The 17,345-nt window shown below is 43.6% G+C and overlaps 1 protein-coding gene across 2 annotated transcripts in view; it reads right to left on the reverse strand.

The window, feature by feature from the left end:
* The window catches only part of gemin8 (gem (nuclear organelle) associated protein 8), a 41,684-nt gene extending 27,677 nt beyond the window's left edge, over window positions 1-14,007 (reverse strand). The window contains exon 1 of one of the 2 annotated variants that reach the window (XM_063051029.1): window positions 13,937-14,007. In XM_063051029.1, the coding sequence (XP_062907099.1) occupies window positions 13,937-13,987 (51 nt within the window). In that variant the 5' untranslated portion in view covers window positions 13,988-14,007. The other variant, XM_063051030.1, reaches the window with a different exon arrangement.
* Window positions 14,008-17,345: the final 3,338 nt, after the last annotated feature.

Consider the following 17,345-nt stretch of genomic DNA (forward strand, 5'->3'; position numbering starts at 1 on the left):
TTCATCACAGAGAATATCAGGACACTGCAACTGAATAAAGCTAGATTGAGGGAGTGGCTGGAAACTTGACAAATGCACTTTGGTGAACGGAATTTAAACACAAACTTCTATCTAAATGAAGAAAGATTGCAAATAAGCAAAGTATAGAAGCATCTTGATAGTCCTGCGTAGAAACCACAAAATATTAGCAGCCAGCTGCAGCAAGTCATTAGGGAGACAAACAAAATATTGCTCCTCAATACAATCTCAGTAGAGATTAGGGATAGAGATATAGTCACAATTTGGATACCGATGAGAACACACCTGGAGGTACTGTTTACCACAGGGGTAGGCAACCTTAAGCACAACTGATTTTCTAGCATGCGTTATTCATTAATTTGAGGCAAAACACAACTAGATGTATTTAAATGGATAATTCCCATATTTCAAGTTTTTTTATGGCATTTATTTGGCCCACCGTCCGCTCATTAATATGCAATCTGGCCCACAGAGGCAAAAAGGTCTGCCGACCCCTGATTTACCATCTTGATCCCCTTATAAAGAAACAATATACTGGCATTAGAGGCAAACCAGAAAAGTTTCACTAGGCTAATTCCTGGAACTATATACAGGTGTCCCCCGCTTTTTGAACGTTCACTTTATGAAACCTCACTGTTACGAAAGACCTACATTAGTTCCTTGTTTTCGCTAACGGAAGGTGTTTTCACTGTTACGAAGAAAGGCAGTGCGCAAAAAAAGCAGCGCGCGATAAAAAAACAGCGCCCGATAAAAATCAGCACACGCCCCGAGCAGCCGCTCTCCCCCGGATTCGGAACGGCATTCTCGCCAGCATTGCTTAAACACATGGCTGTGAGCAGCCGTTAGCAAGATGAGTTCTAAGGTATCAGAAAAGCCTGAAAGAGCTTGTAAGGGTGTTACACTTAGCATAAAACTAGACATAATTAAGCGTTTCGATCGTGGTGAACGAAGTAAGGACAAAGTGAGTTTGGCTTGTGGAAGCTGACGAAGATGATGTTGAAGAGGTTTTGGCATCCCATGACCAAGAACTGATAGATGAAGAGCTGATGCAACTGGAAGAGGAAAAGATAACAATCCAACCCGAATTCAGTAGCGAAAGTGAAGTCGTCCAGGATCTGAATGTGAAGCAACTGCGTGAGATTTTTGCTGCAAAGATAAAGTACGACTTTAATTTTGAAAGGGTACGTCAGTTTAGGGCATACAGTATTTGCAAGATGGTTTGAGTACTTACAAAGAACTGTATGATAGAAAAATGCACGAGGCTCAGCAGTCAAGCAAGCCTTCCACATCAGCCACAGCAGACGACGAATTTCAACCTTCGACATCGAGGCGGGCAGTCATAGAAGATGAGCTGCCTGCCCTAATGGAAACAGACGACAATGAGATGACACCTCAGTGTCCCACCACCCCAACCCCCAAGCCGCAGACAGATACCTATTCGTGGAGAATGCAGTGGTAGCCGGGAGGCACAGAGCACATCTTTAAGAAAAAAAGCCGAAATAAACAAGCTAATTAATTAGGTGCCTCCCAGCACGTAATTGTCAGCCCAGAACAGAGGCGATTGGCCATTGGCGATTGCATCGCCTCTGATCTGGGCCCACATTTATGTGCCGGATGGCACCTAATTAAGTAGCATGTTTATTTCGGCTTTTTTCTTAAAGCTGTGCTGGATGCCTCCCGGCTACTGCCGTACCCCTGCATGCTTCGCGGATCGGTATCGGGTCGCTGCCCGGAGGGTGGGGGGCCACTGCACCACCCAAACTCCAACAACTCAGTCTAACACACCATCATCAGTGTGCTCGGCAAGCTGTCTTCCTGATTCCCGTAAGTGATACTACACTGTACATACATTATTTCTACTTTATATAGGCTGTGTATTTTTACGTGTTATTTGGTATGATTTGGCAGCTTCATTGCTTGAAGGGTACTGGAGAGAGTGTTTTTGCTAACCGCTTGCGTGAGATTTTCTGCCGAGAGTGCTTGCGTGAGATTTTCGCTACGGAGAACAGTACCCGGCAATGATTGTGGATAAGTATTTCTACTATATATAGGCTGTGTATTTATCATATCATTCCTGCTTTTACTATATGTTACTGTTATTTTAGGTTTTGTGTGTTATTTGGCATGATTTGGTAGTTTATTTTTGGGTCTGCGAACGCTCACAAAATTTTCCCAGATAAATAAATGGTAATTGCTTCTTCGCTTTACGACATTCCGGCTTACGAACCGTTTCATAGGAACGCTCTACCTTCGGATGGCAGGGGAAACCTGTAGTTGTCCTATTGTGAACAACTGAGGAAATTAGATCTTTCTGTTTAGCAGTGTGAGGGGACAGTCTTAATGAAACATATTATGATACTTAAGGGGCAATACAAGAGTAGATGTCAGATGACCGCTAGTGCGAGACATAGCTACAAGATTAGAGTAAACTGCAGAGTGCAGTAAATTGTTGAAGCGGGTAGTGAATCCCTGGAATTCTTTAGCCTTAGATAATTGGGGGTACTTAAAGGAAGTAGATTATTTTAATAAAGATCAGGGTATTTGGGGGTATCAGGGAACTGGCAGAAGAGAAAATGAGGCCAGGGGCAGATCAACCATGTCGTATTGAATGACAAGATAGGCTTGAGGAACCAAGTGGCCCCCTCATACAAACCTTGTATTTTCTTATGTTTATTCACCATTAATGAAATCATTAAATACAAATAATTTTACCCGCAATCTTGCCCACAGAGCACCAGATCTCAATTGCTTCACAAAAGATGGCAAAAGTATTCTATTCATTGTCACTGTGCACAAAGTAAATTTAGATTTGGTAATAAAACGATTACTGAAACAAAGCAAAAATTGTGCAGTAATGGTAACAGCTTTCCTTTTAAAAACAGTCCCAAAAGTATTAAAAATTGACGATCCATAATAATCAGCTGCATCAACTGTTCTACGTTGGGAGGTGTGATGGCAGCTGTAATTGTTGAGGTATAAGTCAGTGAGAGTGGGCTTCCGAATGACACTATACCTGAGGCTACCATCCAGTTTCCGTCGTATTAGAAGGTCCAGGAAATTAGCATAGCCATTTGTTCCTATTAGTTCCCCTTACTGAGGAAGTATGTTGTGTTCAAAAAGGTTAACAGTACCCTTATCAAACCTTGACCGCAGGAGGACGGAGCTGTCCTTAATGGGAACTCTTGTGAATACTTCTTCAGCTACGTCAATGACACCTTCATAGTGAGGCCACATGGACTCCAGGCACTCCAACAGTTTCACGACCATCTGAACAGCATACATCCAAACATTCAATTTACAATGGAGATGCAGAAGAATGGTTGCCTCTCATTCCTGCTTATCTTAATCAAAAACTGGACAGTAGCCTCGGGCACAGTGTCTATCAGAAGCCCACTCACAGATACAATGACAGCCATCATTACACCTCCCAACATAGAGCGATTCTTTCTACTTTGAATAACCAACCATCTTCAGCTGCTTCATCAATTACATTCCTTCCGTCAAAGTCAGAAGTGGGTTATTCGCAGATGACTGCACAACGTTCTGCATCATTCGTGACTCCTCAGATAGTGAAGCAGTTCATACCCAAATGCAACAGGACCTGGACAATATCCAGGCTTGGGTTGACAAGTGGCAAGTAACATTCAAGCCAAACAAATGCCAGGCAATGACCATCTCCAACAAGAGAGGCTCTAACCATCGTCCCTTGACATTCAGTGGCATCACCATCACCGAATCCCCAACTGGGGGTTACCACTGACAAGAAACTGAACTGGTCTAGCCATATAAACACCGTGGCTACCACAGCAGGTCAAAGGCTAGGAATCCTGCAGCGTGTAACTCACCTTCCGACTCCCCAAATCCTGTCCACCATTTACAAGGCTCAGGTCAGGAGTGTAATAGAATAGTCACCACTCGCCTGGATGAATGCAGCTCCACCAGCACTCAAAGAGGCTTGACAAGGCAGTCCACTTGATTGGTACCCCTTCCACAAGCATCCAATTCCTCCACCATCAATGAACAGTTTCAGCAATGTGTATTATTTACAAGATACACTGCAACAACACACCAAAGTTCCTAAGGCAGCACCTTCCAGATCCACAATCACTACCATCTAGAAGGACGAGAACAGCAGATACCTGGGAACACCACCACTTGGAAAGCCCCCTCCGAGTCACTCACCATCCTGACTTGGAAACATATTGCCGTTCCTTCATTGTCACTGGGTCAAAATCATGGAATTCCCTCCCTAACAGCACTGTGGGTGGACCTACATCTCAGGGACTGCAGCAGTTCAAGACGGCAGCTCTTCACCAGTTTCTCAGGAGCAACTGGGGATGGGCAATAAATGCTGGCTTAGCTGGCGATGCCCACATCCCGTAAATGAATAAAAAACAACTATTTCGGACCTTGAGAACCTCCACGAGGAAATAAGACAATTTTACACGATATTCCTACAGAATGGCTACAAGGTGAAGGAACCTTAAAAGGGTCGACGGAAAAACCAAGAAACCCAACAATGAGGTGGAACCCGTCACTACCGCCTGTCTCCCCTATATTTCCATGGTTTCTGGAAGGATCGCCAGGATCCTAAAGAAATACCAGATTAATACGATCCACAAAACCGTAAGGAAGCTCAAATCACAGCTTATGTGGGTTAAAGCTGACCTGGGACTCAGGATGGCTAGCCGCTTACAGAATTCCCTGTGAATATGGAGCAGCGTATATCAGCCAGACAAGACACATGATGGAAACCCTCAAGGAGCACAGGAGGTGTATCCACTTGGGTCACCCAGAAAAATCAGCAGTAGCAGAACACTGCATTTGCAATGGCCATAATGCTGCGCCAATAGTTTTTGGGATTGCCTGGGGAAGGAAGGAATTGAAATACAATTAGCGGAAGAGAGTTTCAACAAAGACAAAGGTCTCGCTCTAAGAAAGAACTGGAATTTGATTGCAAACAAGATGGGGGAGCAGAAACCTGATTGGTTGAGGACTAACCAATCAGGAGGGATGGGCAATGGGGGTATATATACCACTGGACTAGACATGCCCAGGCATCATTCCTGATGAAGATGGCAGAGTCTGTCATCAAAATGTCAGTTAAAATCAAAACCTGTACCTGGCTGAGAAGAGTTTATTCGTCATATACGCTGGGAAAGCACTAGATCCATTTTCAAGGTTTATATTATTTCCAAAAAAGTTGAGATCCATATTTGAAGAGACCAAATGAATACTGCTAAACTTTTCTCAGTATACATTCTGATTTTCTTTCCTTTTAGTATTACCTTTTAGCAAGAAGATTGACTATTAAATTTCGAATAATCCTGGTAGCCCCTTAAAATCACTTCTAAAAGATAATGAACTCAGCATTTACTGCGTATATGCACGTAAACTCAAAGTGACAGTTAATAAAATACTTCTGACATTCATTAGTATAAAGCATTAAAGTACCGTGGGAGCAAATTTTGTGCAGTTTCAACTAATACTTCAAGGCCAAATTCAACTAAAAAACATGCTTCCATTCTTTTATGCAAGTCAAAAGTTGCACAATCCATATATTTATATTTTATAAAAGGTTTCCCAATCCCATTGGCATTTCTTCAATTCTAGACGTTTAACTCCATGATCAGATCAAATATGATCTTACTGAATGACAAACCACCTTCGAGAGACTCAATGACATTTTCCTAAGCAGCACACAAGATGCTGGAGGACAAACAAGAAAAAATCTGCAGATGCTGTAAATTAAAGAAATAAACACAAAATGTTGGAGGAACTCAACAGGCCACGGAGCATCTATAGAACAAAGTAAACAGCCAGATTTCTAATCTCTTTTTTCCAGTCCTGATGAAGGGTTTCAGCCAGAAATGTCGACTGTTTACGCTTTTCCACAGATATTGCCAGACCTGCTGAGATGCTGGAGCTCAGCAGGTCAGTTGGCATCTATGATACAAATAAATAGTAGACACTATGGGCCGTGATCCTTCATCAGGAGTGGAAAGGAAGTGGGGAGAAGCCAGAATAAGGAGGTGGAGGGGAGTTAAGAAGTATAAGCTAGCAGTTAATAGGTGAGATGGATGGTGGATGGGGGAGAGGGGATAAAGTGAAAAACTGGGAGCTGAGATGTGGAGAAGGTAAAAAGCTGAAGAAGGAGGAATATGATAGGAGAAGAGAGTGGGCCAAAGGAGAAAGGGAAGGATGAGGGGCACCTGAGGGAAGTGATGATGGATGAAAAGGAAAGGAGTAAGAGGGGAGCTTGAATGGGGATTTGAAAAAGAGAGGGGGAGAAATTACTGGACGTTAGATAAATTAATGTTCATGCCATCAGGTTGGAAGCTACCCAGATAGTATTGCTCCTCCAATCTGAGAGCGGTCACTTCTTGGCAATAGAGGAGGCCATATCAGATTGGGACTTGGAAGTAGAATTAGAATGGGTGCACACCAAGAAATCCCACCTGCTGCGGTAGATTGAGCGAAGGTGTTCAATGTAGCAGTCCCCCAATCTATGTTGTGTCTCAACGACATAGTGGAGACGACACTGGTTGCACCAGACAGATGACCCCAATGGACTTGCAGGTAAAATATTACCTGACTTAGAATGACTGTTCAGTGCCCTGGATGGTTCTCCTAAACCTGTTATGTTCATTTGTTGAGGATTTCCAACATTCAGTATAATATATATTAACAATATTCTGCCCTGTTTGTTCAAGCAAAGAAGATGATCCAAATCTTTTGATACTTTTAACTAAAACAAGACTGTCAGACTCAACTCCGAAAATCCTAAAACATTTGCACTTCTTCCTTGGCGAAAGGAAAAAGTTAAATCTCAGTTTCCTCTAATACCCAATTAAAATATGCTTAGTTTTCACTTCTGAATGCCCTGACTATTATTGTGTTCCAGTGCTTGGAATTCTCTCAAAAACACAAGAAAGCACTTTGTATTTCTTGAACTTTTCATATTGTGTCAGATTTTATTTATTGGTATTGGGATGTGGACACAATATGCAAAGCCAGTATTTATTGTCCAATCCTAATTGCTCCTGTCATGGATAGCGGCCCTGATAAAGCAAGGATAACAGAGTTCTAATTTCTTCTCTGAAGGATATTAGCAATCCAGTAAGTTTTTATGAAAATTCAGCCATTTCAATCATTAATGATATACAGTACTGTGCAAAAGTCTTAGGCACCTTAATTTTTATATAACTTCTGCATTAGCGTCAGTAGAAAAGAACAAATTTAAGATTTCTTAACATTTATTTTCCAAAAAATTAAATGTTAGAGTTTTTTGTATTTCATTAAAGAAAGTAACATATTAAATAATAGACCAAATTTCAAATAAAAACTTGATAGGTAGATAGCCTAGTGCATAGTTAAACAAAGATAACAAACAGATCAATAACAAGTTGAAAGAACTAAACTGATTAACTGAAACTGAAACAGAAACACATGTAGAAGTGATCAAACTGGGTGAAGGACAACCAAACTAAAAGATGAGGGTGCCGCAGCTATGACTGTTTAACCTTTAAATTATCAATTCTTACACCACGGCAAGAGTGAGCATTGCAACAAGACACAGGATGGTCATCCAGCATCAGCAAGCTCTCTCCCAAGCAGAAATTTTGGGGCAGACAGGAGTTCCTGATGCTTTCCCCATCACTAAGGTGGACTTTAACCAGGCCAGCTTGAAAGTCTGTAAATAATTAACAATAACCTATCCCTCAACGTCAGCAAGATGAAGGAATTGGTTGTTGACTTCAGAAGGAGTAGCGGACCGCAGGACCCAATTTACATCGGTGGTGTGCAAGTGGAATAAGTCAAAAGCTTTAAGTTCCTCGGGGTCAATATCACAAATGACCTGACTTGGTCCAACCAAGCAGAGTTCACTGCCAAGAAGGCCCGCCAGCGCCTTTACTGCCTGAGAAAACTAAAGAGATTTGCCCAGTCCCCTAAAACCCTCACTAATTTTTATAAATGCACCATAGAAAGCATTCTTCTAAGGTGCATCACAACCTGATATGGAAGTTGTCCTGTCCAAGATTGAAAGAAGCTGCAGAAGATCGTGAACACTGTGCAGTACATCACACAAACCAATCTTCCATCCTTGGACTCACTTTACACCGCATGCTGTTGGAGCAGGGCTGCCAGGATAATCAAGGACACGACCCGCCCAGCCAACACACTTTTCGTCCCTCTTCCCTCCGGGAGAAGGCTCAGGAGCTTGAAGACTCGTACGGCCAGATTTGGGAACAGCTTCTTTCCAACTGTGGTAAGACTGCTGAACGGATCCTGACCCGGATCTGGGCCGTACCCTCCAAATATCCGGACCTGCCTCTCGGTCTTTTTTTGCACTACCTTACTTTCCATTTTCTATTTATGATTTATAATTTAAATTTTTAATATTTACTATTTTTAATATTTAATATTTGTAATCCAGGGAGAGAGAAGCACAGAATCAAATATCGCCGTGATGATTGTACATTCTAGCATCAATAAAGTAAAGTAATTATTACCAACAAATCAATTGTACTACCAGAGGAACCAACACACTGGACCACTGTAACACCACCATCAAGAGCGTTTACTGTGCTATCCCACGCCCAAACTTTGGAAAGTCCGATCACCTGCCTGTACTTCTCATGCCCAAATGTAGCCAGAGACTGAAGACTGCAGTAGTGAGAACCAAGGAAGTGTGGACAAGGGAGGTGTAGGAGCGCTCACAGACTGCTTTGAACTGGTAGACTGGACTGTATTCAGGGATTCATCTTTGAGTCTGAATGAGTACACCACAGCTATCACTGACTTCATTAAAACCTGTGTGGATGAGTGTGTGCCTATGGGAACTTACTGTACATACCTGAATCCAATGCTGTGGATGAACCATGAGGTTCACGGTTTGCTGAGGGCTAGATCTGTGGCATTCAAGTCTGCCTACCCAAGAAAACCAGGTACAGCCTGTAGAGAGCTAATTCAAGAGCTAAGGAACAATTCCAAGTGAGACTGGAGGCGAAATTGGACACACATCAACTCTGGCAGGGTTTGCAGGACATTACTTCCTACAAAACAAAACCTAACACCATGATGCTTCACTCCCAGATGAGCTCAACCCCATTTATGCTCGCTTTGAAAGCTATGCAGATCCCTGCAGGACCTGATGACCCTGTGATCTCTGCCTCAGAGGTCGGCGTGAGGGTGTCTTTCAAAAGGGTGAACCCTCATGAGGCGACCAGCCCCAATGCTGTACGTGGTAGGGTCCTGAAAATCCATGCCAACCAACTGTCAGGGATGTTCAAAGACACTTTCAATCTCTCCTTTCTGGTTGAAAGTTCCCACCTGTTTCAAAAGGGTAACAATTATACCAGTACCCAAGAAGAGCAGGGTGAGTTGCCAGTAGCACCACTTTTACGGTGATGAAATGCTTTGAGGGGGTGGTTATGGCTAGAATCAACTCCTGCCTCAGCAAGGACCTGGACCCACTGCAATTTGCCTATTGCCACAATGGGTCTACAGCAGATGTGACCTCCTTGGCTCTTCTCGTGGCTTTGGAGCACCTGGACAATACAAATACTCTATGTCAAGATGCTGTTTATTGACTACAGCTCAGATTTTAACACAATAATTCTCACTTTCTAATCGAGAAGCTCCAGAACCTGGGCCTCTGTACCTCCCTCTGCAACTAGATCCTGGACTTCCAAACTGGTAGTCCACAATCTGTGCAGTTAGGAAATACATCTCCACTTCACTGACAATCAACACTGGCACACACCAGGGATGTGTGCTTAGCCCACTGCTCTACTCTCTCTACACTCTTGACTGTGTGGCTGGTACAGTTCAAATGACATCTGTAAATTTGTTGACGATACAAGCATTGTTGGCAAAGTTTCAGATGGTGACAAGAGGAATGAGATACATCAACTTGTTCATTGGTGTCTTAGCAACAACCTTACATTCAACGTGAGTAAGATCAAACTGATTGTTGACTTAAGAAAGGGCAAGATGAGGGAACACAAACCAGTCCTCATAGAGGGATCAGAAATGGAAAGTGTAAGCATTTTCAAATTCCTGGGTGTCAGTACCACTGAGGATGTAACCTGGATCCAACATATTGATGTAGCTACAAAGAAGGAACAACAGTGGCTATATTTCATTAGGAGCTTGAGGAGATTTAGTATGTCTCGAAAAACACTCAAAAGTTTCTACAGCCATACCTCTGGATGGGGGAGTACTGCACAGGATCGAAGTAAGCTGCAGACAGTTGTAAACTTAGTCAGCTCCATCATGGGCACTAGCCTCCATAGTATCCAGGACATCTTCAAGAAGTGACGCCTCAAAAAGGCAGTATCCATCATTAAGGACCCCCATCACCCATGTCATGCCTTGTTCTCATCAAGAAGGAGGTACTGAAGCATGAAGGCACACACTCAACAACTCAGGAACCACTTCTATCTTCTGCCACTTGATTTCTCAATGGACATTGAATCCATAAACACTGCCTCATCACTTCATTTATTATTTCTATTTTTGCACTACTTATTTAATTTTATATATATATATATAGATGTACATTCACACATACTTTAATTCACAGTATTTTTCCCTCTTTTATTAAAGAGAGGGCATAAAATAGAGCAAAAATTAGTGTGAAGCTAGAAGTCAACAGAAGGCAACAAAAAAAATCATTAAGGTTAAGATGGAATATGAAGGTAAGCTAGCCGACAATATTAAAGATGATACCAAATTTCTTCAGATACATAAAGTGTAAAAAAGAGGCGAGACTGAATATTGGTTCTCTGGAGAGGTAATATTGGGGGATAACTTTCAGGTTGAGTCTGTGGTGAGGAAGGCAAATGCCATGCTAGCATTCATTTCAAGAGGTCTAGAATGTAAAACCAAAAATCTAATGTTGAGACTTTATAAAGTACTATGAGCAGTTTTGGGCTCCTTACCTTAGAAAGGATTTGCTGAAACTGGAGAGGGTTCAAAAGAGGCTCATGAAAATGATTCCAGGATTGAATGATTTGTCATACAAAGAGAGTTTGATGGTTCTCTTCCAAATTCAGAAGAATGAGGGATGACCTCATCAAATAGTGAAAGGCCCTGATAGACTGGATGTGGAGAAGAGTCTAAGACCAGAGGATACAGCCTCAGAATATAGGGTGTCCTTTTGGAACAGAGATGAGGAAGAATTTCTCAGCCGGAGAGTGGTGAATCAGTGGAATACTTTGCCACAGCCAGCTGTGGAGGCCAAGTCTTTATGTATATTTAAAGCAGAATTTGATAAGATTCTTCAGGACCTGATCATGCCTCCACCTGTACTGTCCCGCACCAAGTGCATGAAGGGATACGGGGTGAAGGCAGGAGATTTGGACTGAGAGAAAAATTGGATCAGCCCTGATGAAATGGCAGAGCAGACTCAATGGGCCAAATTACCTAATTCTGCTCCTATATCTTATGGTTATATTCCTCCATCTTCCTCATATTCATGTGGCTATCTAAAGCCTCTTAAAAGCCTCTAATGTATTTGCCTCTACCACCATACCAGACATCCACCACTCTGAGTAAAGAAAACTTACCCCCCACATCCCCTTTGAATCTACCCCCTCTCACCTTCAATGCATGCCCTCTAGTATTGGACATCTCTACCCTGGGAGAAAAGATGTTCCCCGTGTACTTTACCGATGCATAGAAACATAGAAAATCTATAGCACAACACAGGCCCTTCGGCCCACAAAGTCGTGCCGAACATGTCCCTACCTTAGAAATTACTAGACTTCCCCATAGCCCTCTATTTTTCCAAGCTCCATGTACCTACCTAAAAGTCTCTTAAAAGACCCTATCGTATCCGCCTCCACCACCATTGCCGGCAGCCCATTCCACATACTCACCACTCTCTGAGTAAAAAACTTACCCCTGACATCTCCTCTGTACCTACTCCCCAGCACCTTAAACCTGTGTCTTGTTGTGGCAATCATTTCAGCCCTGGGAAAAAGCCTCTGACTATCCACACGATCAGTGCCCCTCATCATCTTATACACCTCTATCAGGTCACCTCTCATCCTCCTTCGCTCCAAGGAGAAAAGGCCAAGTTCACTCAAACTGTTTTCAGAAGGCATGCTCCCCAATCCAGGTAACATCCTTGTAAATATCCTCTGCACCCTTTCTATGGCTTCCACATCCTTCCTGTAGTGAGGCGACCAGAACTGAGTACAGTACTCCAAGTGGGGTCTGACCAGGGTCCTATATAGCTGCAATATTACCTCTCAGCTCCTAAATTCAATTCCACGATTAACGAAGGGCAATACACCGTATGCCTTCTTAACGACAGTCAACTTGCGCAGCGGCTTTGAGTGTCCTATGGACTCTGACCCCAAGATCCCTCCGATCCTCCACACTGCCAAGAGAGTCTTACTATTAGTACTATATTCTGACATCATATTTGACCTACCAAAATGAACCACCTCACACTTATCTGGGTTGAACTCCATCTGCCACTTCTCAGCCCAGTTACACCGCATCCAATTTCTCATCCAGGCAGTGTACGATGTGCTTCCAAGCCCATCAAACCTGCACACATGGGGCAAGGCAGAGTCATCTGCGTGCCCACTGTGCTCCAAGCGAGGAACCCTGGAGCACATCCTCAGCGGCTGTGCAAGGGCACTTGGTGAGGGATGGTACAGGTGGAGGCATGATCAGGTCCTGAAGACCATCGCTGAAGCCGTCAGTGCAGGATTTGAGTGGGCGAAGTGGTCCCGACCCTCCAAGCAGACCACTGCCTTTGTCAGAGCTGGGGAGCAGCCAATACCTGCCAAAAGAACATCTGCAGGCATTCTGATCTCTGCAAGGGACTGGCAGCTGTTGGTGGACCTCGAAGGGCAGCTGAAGTTCCCCAACCATATCGCAGCCACCGCCCTGCGACCAGACATTGTCCTAGTGTCTGAGTCTACTAAGCAAGTGGTGCTGCTGGAGCTGACAGTCCCATGGGAAGATAGCTTGGAGGAGGCCTTTGAAAGAAAGCTCTCCAAGTATGCAGGACTGGTCAGCAACTGTCAGCAGGCTGGATGGAGAGCGAGGTGTCTCCCAGTGGAGGTTGGTTGTAGGGGATTCGTAGCCCAATCTTTAGTTAGAGCCTTCAGCATTTTGGGCATCGAGGGAGAGAGGAAGAGGAGAGCCATCCGCAGTACCACCGATGCGGCAGAGAGGGCCTCAAGATGGCTGTGGCTCAAAAGAGGGGAGCCATGGAGTCATAAGTAGCTAGCCATCTGGACACAAGCTAGGGTCTGATCAGCCCCGGCTGGGTCACCTGGAGGAGGTTGTATGATGTTGAAAGACCCGAAACACCCGATGATTCCAGGAACATCACTGAAGATGTGTCCAGAAGCATCAATAGATGTATGTACACAACAGTGCATCCTATCAATGTCCCACTGTAACCTCTGACAGCCCTCCACACTATCCACAACAGCCCCAACCTTTGTGTCAGCAGCAAATTTACTAACCCATCCCTCCACTCCCTCATCCAGGTCATTTATAAAAATCACGAAGAGTAAGGGTCCCAGAACTGATCCCTGAGGCACACCACTTGGTCACCGACCTCCATGCAGATGTCTGTCATAATCTTATAAACCTTATCAGATCTTCCCTCAGGCATTCCAGAGAAAATAACCAGACCTCTCATGATAGGTCGTGCCCCTAAACCAGACAGCATCCTGGTAAACCTCTTCTGCACCCTCCCCAGAGTCCCAACATCCTTCAGAACTCTATCTCGAACGTAAAAAGTAAACGGCCACCGACATACCCACAACTCACTGAGGGTGTAGCACGCTGGGGAGGGGGCGTTACAGGTCCACTTATTTTAAAGCAGCACCGTCTCAAACTGCCCGCGGCCGCGCCGACCAGATAAGACTTTACAGCACGTTACCTCATAAGCACCAGCCGCCATCGTGCAGCCCGCGAGTGAAAACTCGCGCATGCGCGAACTCAGGAGCGCGTCCTGTCACCAGATCACGTGGTGAGATAGCGCTGGAAAGCTGCTTTTATGGTTCAAGGGCCGCAATCGAAGTTCATGTATTGACAACGCAAAGTTATTCAAAATTAGCCGCCTGGAGATTACAGTCGACAGTTACAATTGGAACATGCAGCAGGTTGTCTGAGATTATAGTCGTCAAGAGGTTGGAATCAATAAATAGCCTAAATTTTCAGTCAGGTGAGGGGGTATTGCTTTGTTGTGCATAGGTTTTATGATGAGATACAGTAGCAGGGCAACCAGTTCGAGATTCTGGAAATTTTAAATAAAATCAGAAAATTCTGGACACATTCAGCAGGTCAAAACAGCAACGAGAAATCAGAATCCGGTTTAGTATCAGCGGCATGTGACGTGAAATTAAGTTAACTTAGCAGCAACAGTTCAATGCAATACATAATCTAGCAGAGGGAAAAAATAATAAATGAAATAAAACAATAATAATAAATAAACAAGTAAATCAATTATATATATTGAATAGATTTTTTAAAATGTGCATAAACAGAAATACTGTATATTAAAAAAAGTGAGGTGGTGTCCAAAGCTTCAATGTCCATTTAGGAATCGGATGGCAGAGGGGAAGAAGCTGTTCCTGAATCGCTGAGTGTGTGCCTTCAGCTTTTGTATCTCCTACCTGATGGTAACAGTGAGAAAAGGGCATGCCCTGGGTGCTTGAGGTCCTTAATAATGGACGCTGCCTTTCTGAGACACTGCTCCTTGAAGATGTCCTGGGTAATTTGTAGGCTAGTGCCCAAGATGGAGCTGACTAGATTTACAAACTTCTGCAGCTTCTTTCGGTCCTGTGCAGTAGCCGCTCCATACCAGACAGTGATGCAGCCTGTCAGAATGCTCTCCACGGTACAACTATAGAAGTATCCGAGTGTATTTGTTGACATGACAAATCTCTTCAAACTCCTAATAAAGTATAGCCGCTGTCTTGCCTTCTTTATATCTACATCGATATGTTGGGACCAGGTTAGATCCTCAGAGATCTTGACACCCAGGAACTTGAAGCTGCTCACTCTCTCCACTTCTGATCCTTCTATGAGGATTGGTATGTGCTCATTCGTCTTCCCCTTCCTGAAGTCCACAATCAGCTCTTTTGTCTTACATTAAGTGCCAGGTTGTTGCTGTGGCACCATTCCACTAGTTGACATATCTCACTCCTGTACGCCCTCTCGTCGCCACCTGAGATTCTACCAACAATGGTTGTATCATCAGCAAATTTGTAGCTGGTATTTGAGCGATGCCCAGCCACACAGTCATGTGTATATAGAGAGAGTAGAACAGTGGGCTAAGCACACTCCCCTGAGGTGCACCAGTGTTGATCATCAGCGAGGAGGATATGTTATCATCAATCTGCACAGCCTGTGATCTTCTGGTTAGGAAGTCGAGGATCCAATTGCAGTACATTGCAATACATAATAAAAACTAAATCACAGTAAGGGTGTGTGTGTGTGTGTGTTAAATATGTAGTACAGAAAGAGAAAAAAGAAAAGTAGTATGATAGTGTTCATGGGTTCAATGTCCATTCAGAAATCTCATGGCAGAGGGGAAGAAGCTGCTCATGAGCCGTTGACGGTGTATTTTAAGGTTCCTGTGCCTCCTTTCTGATGAGAAGAGGGCATGTCCTGGGTAATGGGGGTTCTTAATGATGGATGCCACCCTTTTGGGGCATTGCTGCATGAAGATGTCCTGTATGCTAGGGAGGCTAGTGCCTGTGATGAAGCTGACTGAGTTCACAACTTTCTGAGGAACAGGATTGCCTTTTCATTGAAAGGCTTCAGTAGAACTTGGAAAGTTTCCTGTTCAGTGTTTTCAGCATTTTTTTTTTTGGTTTTTATTTCAGGATCAAAGGTATGTTTGAATCCCACTCTGGTGGCAGGTGAATTTAAATTCAAATCATTAAATAAGTGTAGAATTAAAACGAGCTGTGGTGATGATGACCAGTAAACTAATGGATACAATTCACTAAGTCCTTGTATGTGTCAAACCAATGTCTTGATTCTTTCTTGCCATCTCATTTAAAGGGCAATAAGGTTTAAACATTAAATATTGGCATTTCAAGTGATGTCTATATTCTGTGAACAAATAAGATAAGTTTTTTTTTAAAAATCACACTAATTACAGAGTAGGAGATGATAATCAACAAACTTTCAGTGCCAGGATATCAACAGACAAGGTCTTCAATGGAGGAATAAAAATTATCATCAACAGTTGGGGTTCTCATTTGTACCATAAGAGATTTTTTTTTAAGGTTGTAACCTTCTCTCTGGCTATCCATCCCATAGGATGATGATGGTTCCTTTCAGTCAGTTAGTGGGGTGGTACCCCACTCCTCAGAAAGGAACAGCGTGTGCGTGAGTGGATTTTAGGTGAGTAGGGGGTTGCACAGGTCCAGATCCAACCTCTCGACATCCCGTCCCGGATCCAGCAGCATAGTGAGGTCCAAGACAGCTGGGGGAAGTTCTGTTGCAGTGAATGGTCAGACCAAGCTTCAATGCAAGGGATGCCCTTTCCGTGCTTCATGGCATGTGTTTGCTAGATGGCCGTTGACCCTACGAGAGGGTTCATCCGCCCTTTGACAGGTCTTGTTTTTCGTCCTGCAGGGTGTCTAGCTACCCTCCTCACCAGGCAAGCCTGGTGGGGGAGCCGGTTTAGTCGCCGACCACCCGACCATGCGACAGGTAGTACTGGGTTACGTGGTACCAGTAGCACTCAGATGAGTGACCTGACCAGAACCTCCTATCTAGACACTGAACGGAGGGATTAAAGGTTGTGTACTGCCTTCACTGAGGTGTTGTAATATCAACTAGACAGTCAGCCAAACCCTATTCAAAAATGGACATGAGAGTCAGGATAGAGCCTCCTAGTTCCTTGGTTTTATTGCAGACTCAATGGCATGATGTAGTGAATAAGGAGTGAACTAAAAAACAACACAGTTCAGTGCAATTACACAAGTAAATATGCCTATGTAAGTAAGAACTTTGTTAAGTTTCCTGCAGATAAATATTATATGATTCTGACAAGTACATACTATAAGTAAATAGTATGTGTAAGCCATTAGTATCTAGGTTAGTGTCTAATCAGCTCAAAAATAATATTCTAATTCAGCAAAATCTTTCTGATACCTTTAGGTTAGCTTCTAAACATCAATTTACAAGCAATGCTTCTGCTGGGGAAACAACAGGATGGCCTTAGGTAGAAACTTCTTTAGTTCCGAACATAAAGCTCTGGCCTGCCAGCCAATGTGCTTTCCTACTTACTATTTCCTGACTGCACAGGAAGCGACCTAATACAGATCTGA

Source organism: Mobula hypostoma, chromosome 6, assembly GCF_963921235.1.
Source record: "Mobula hypostoma chromosome 6, sMobHyp1.1, whole genome shotgun sequence".
Classification (NCBI taxonomy): domain Eukaryota; kingdom Metazoa; phylum Chordata; class Chondrichthyes; order Myliobatiformes; family Myliobatidae; genus Mobula; species Mobula hypostoma.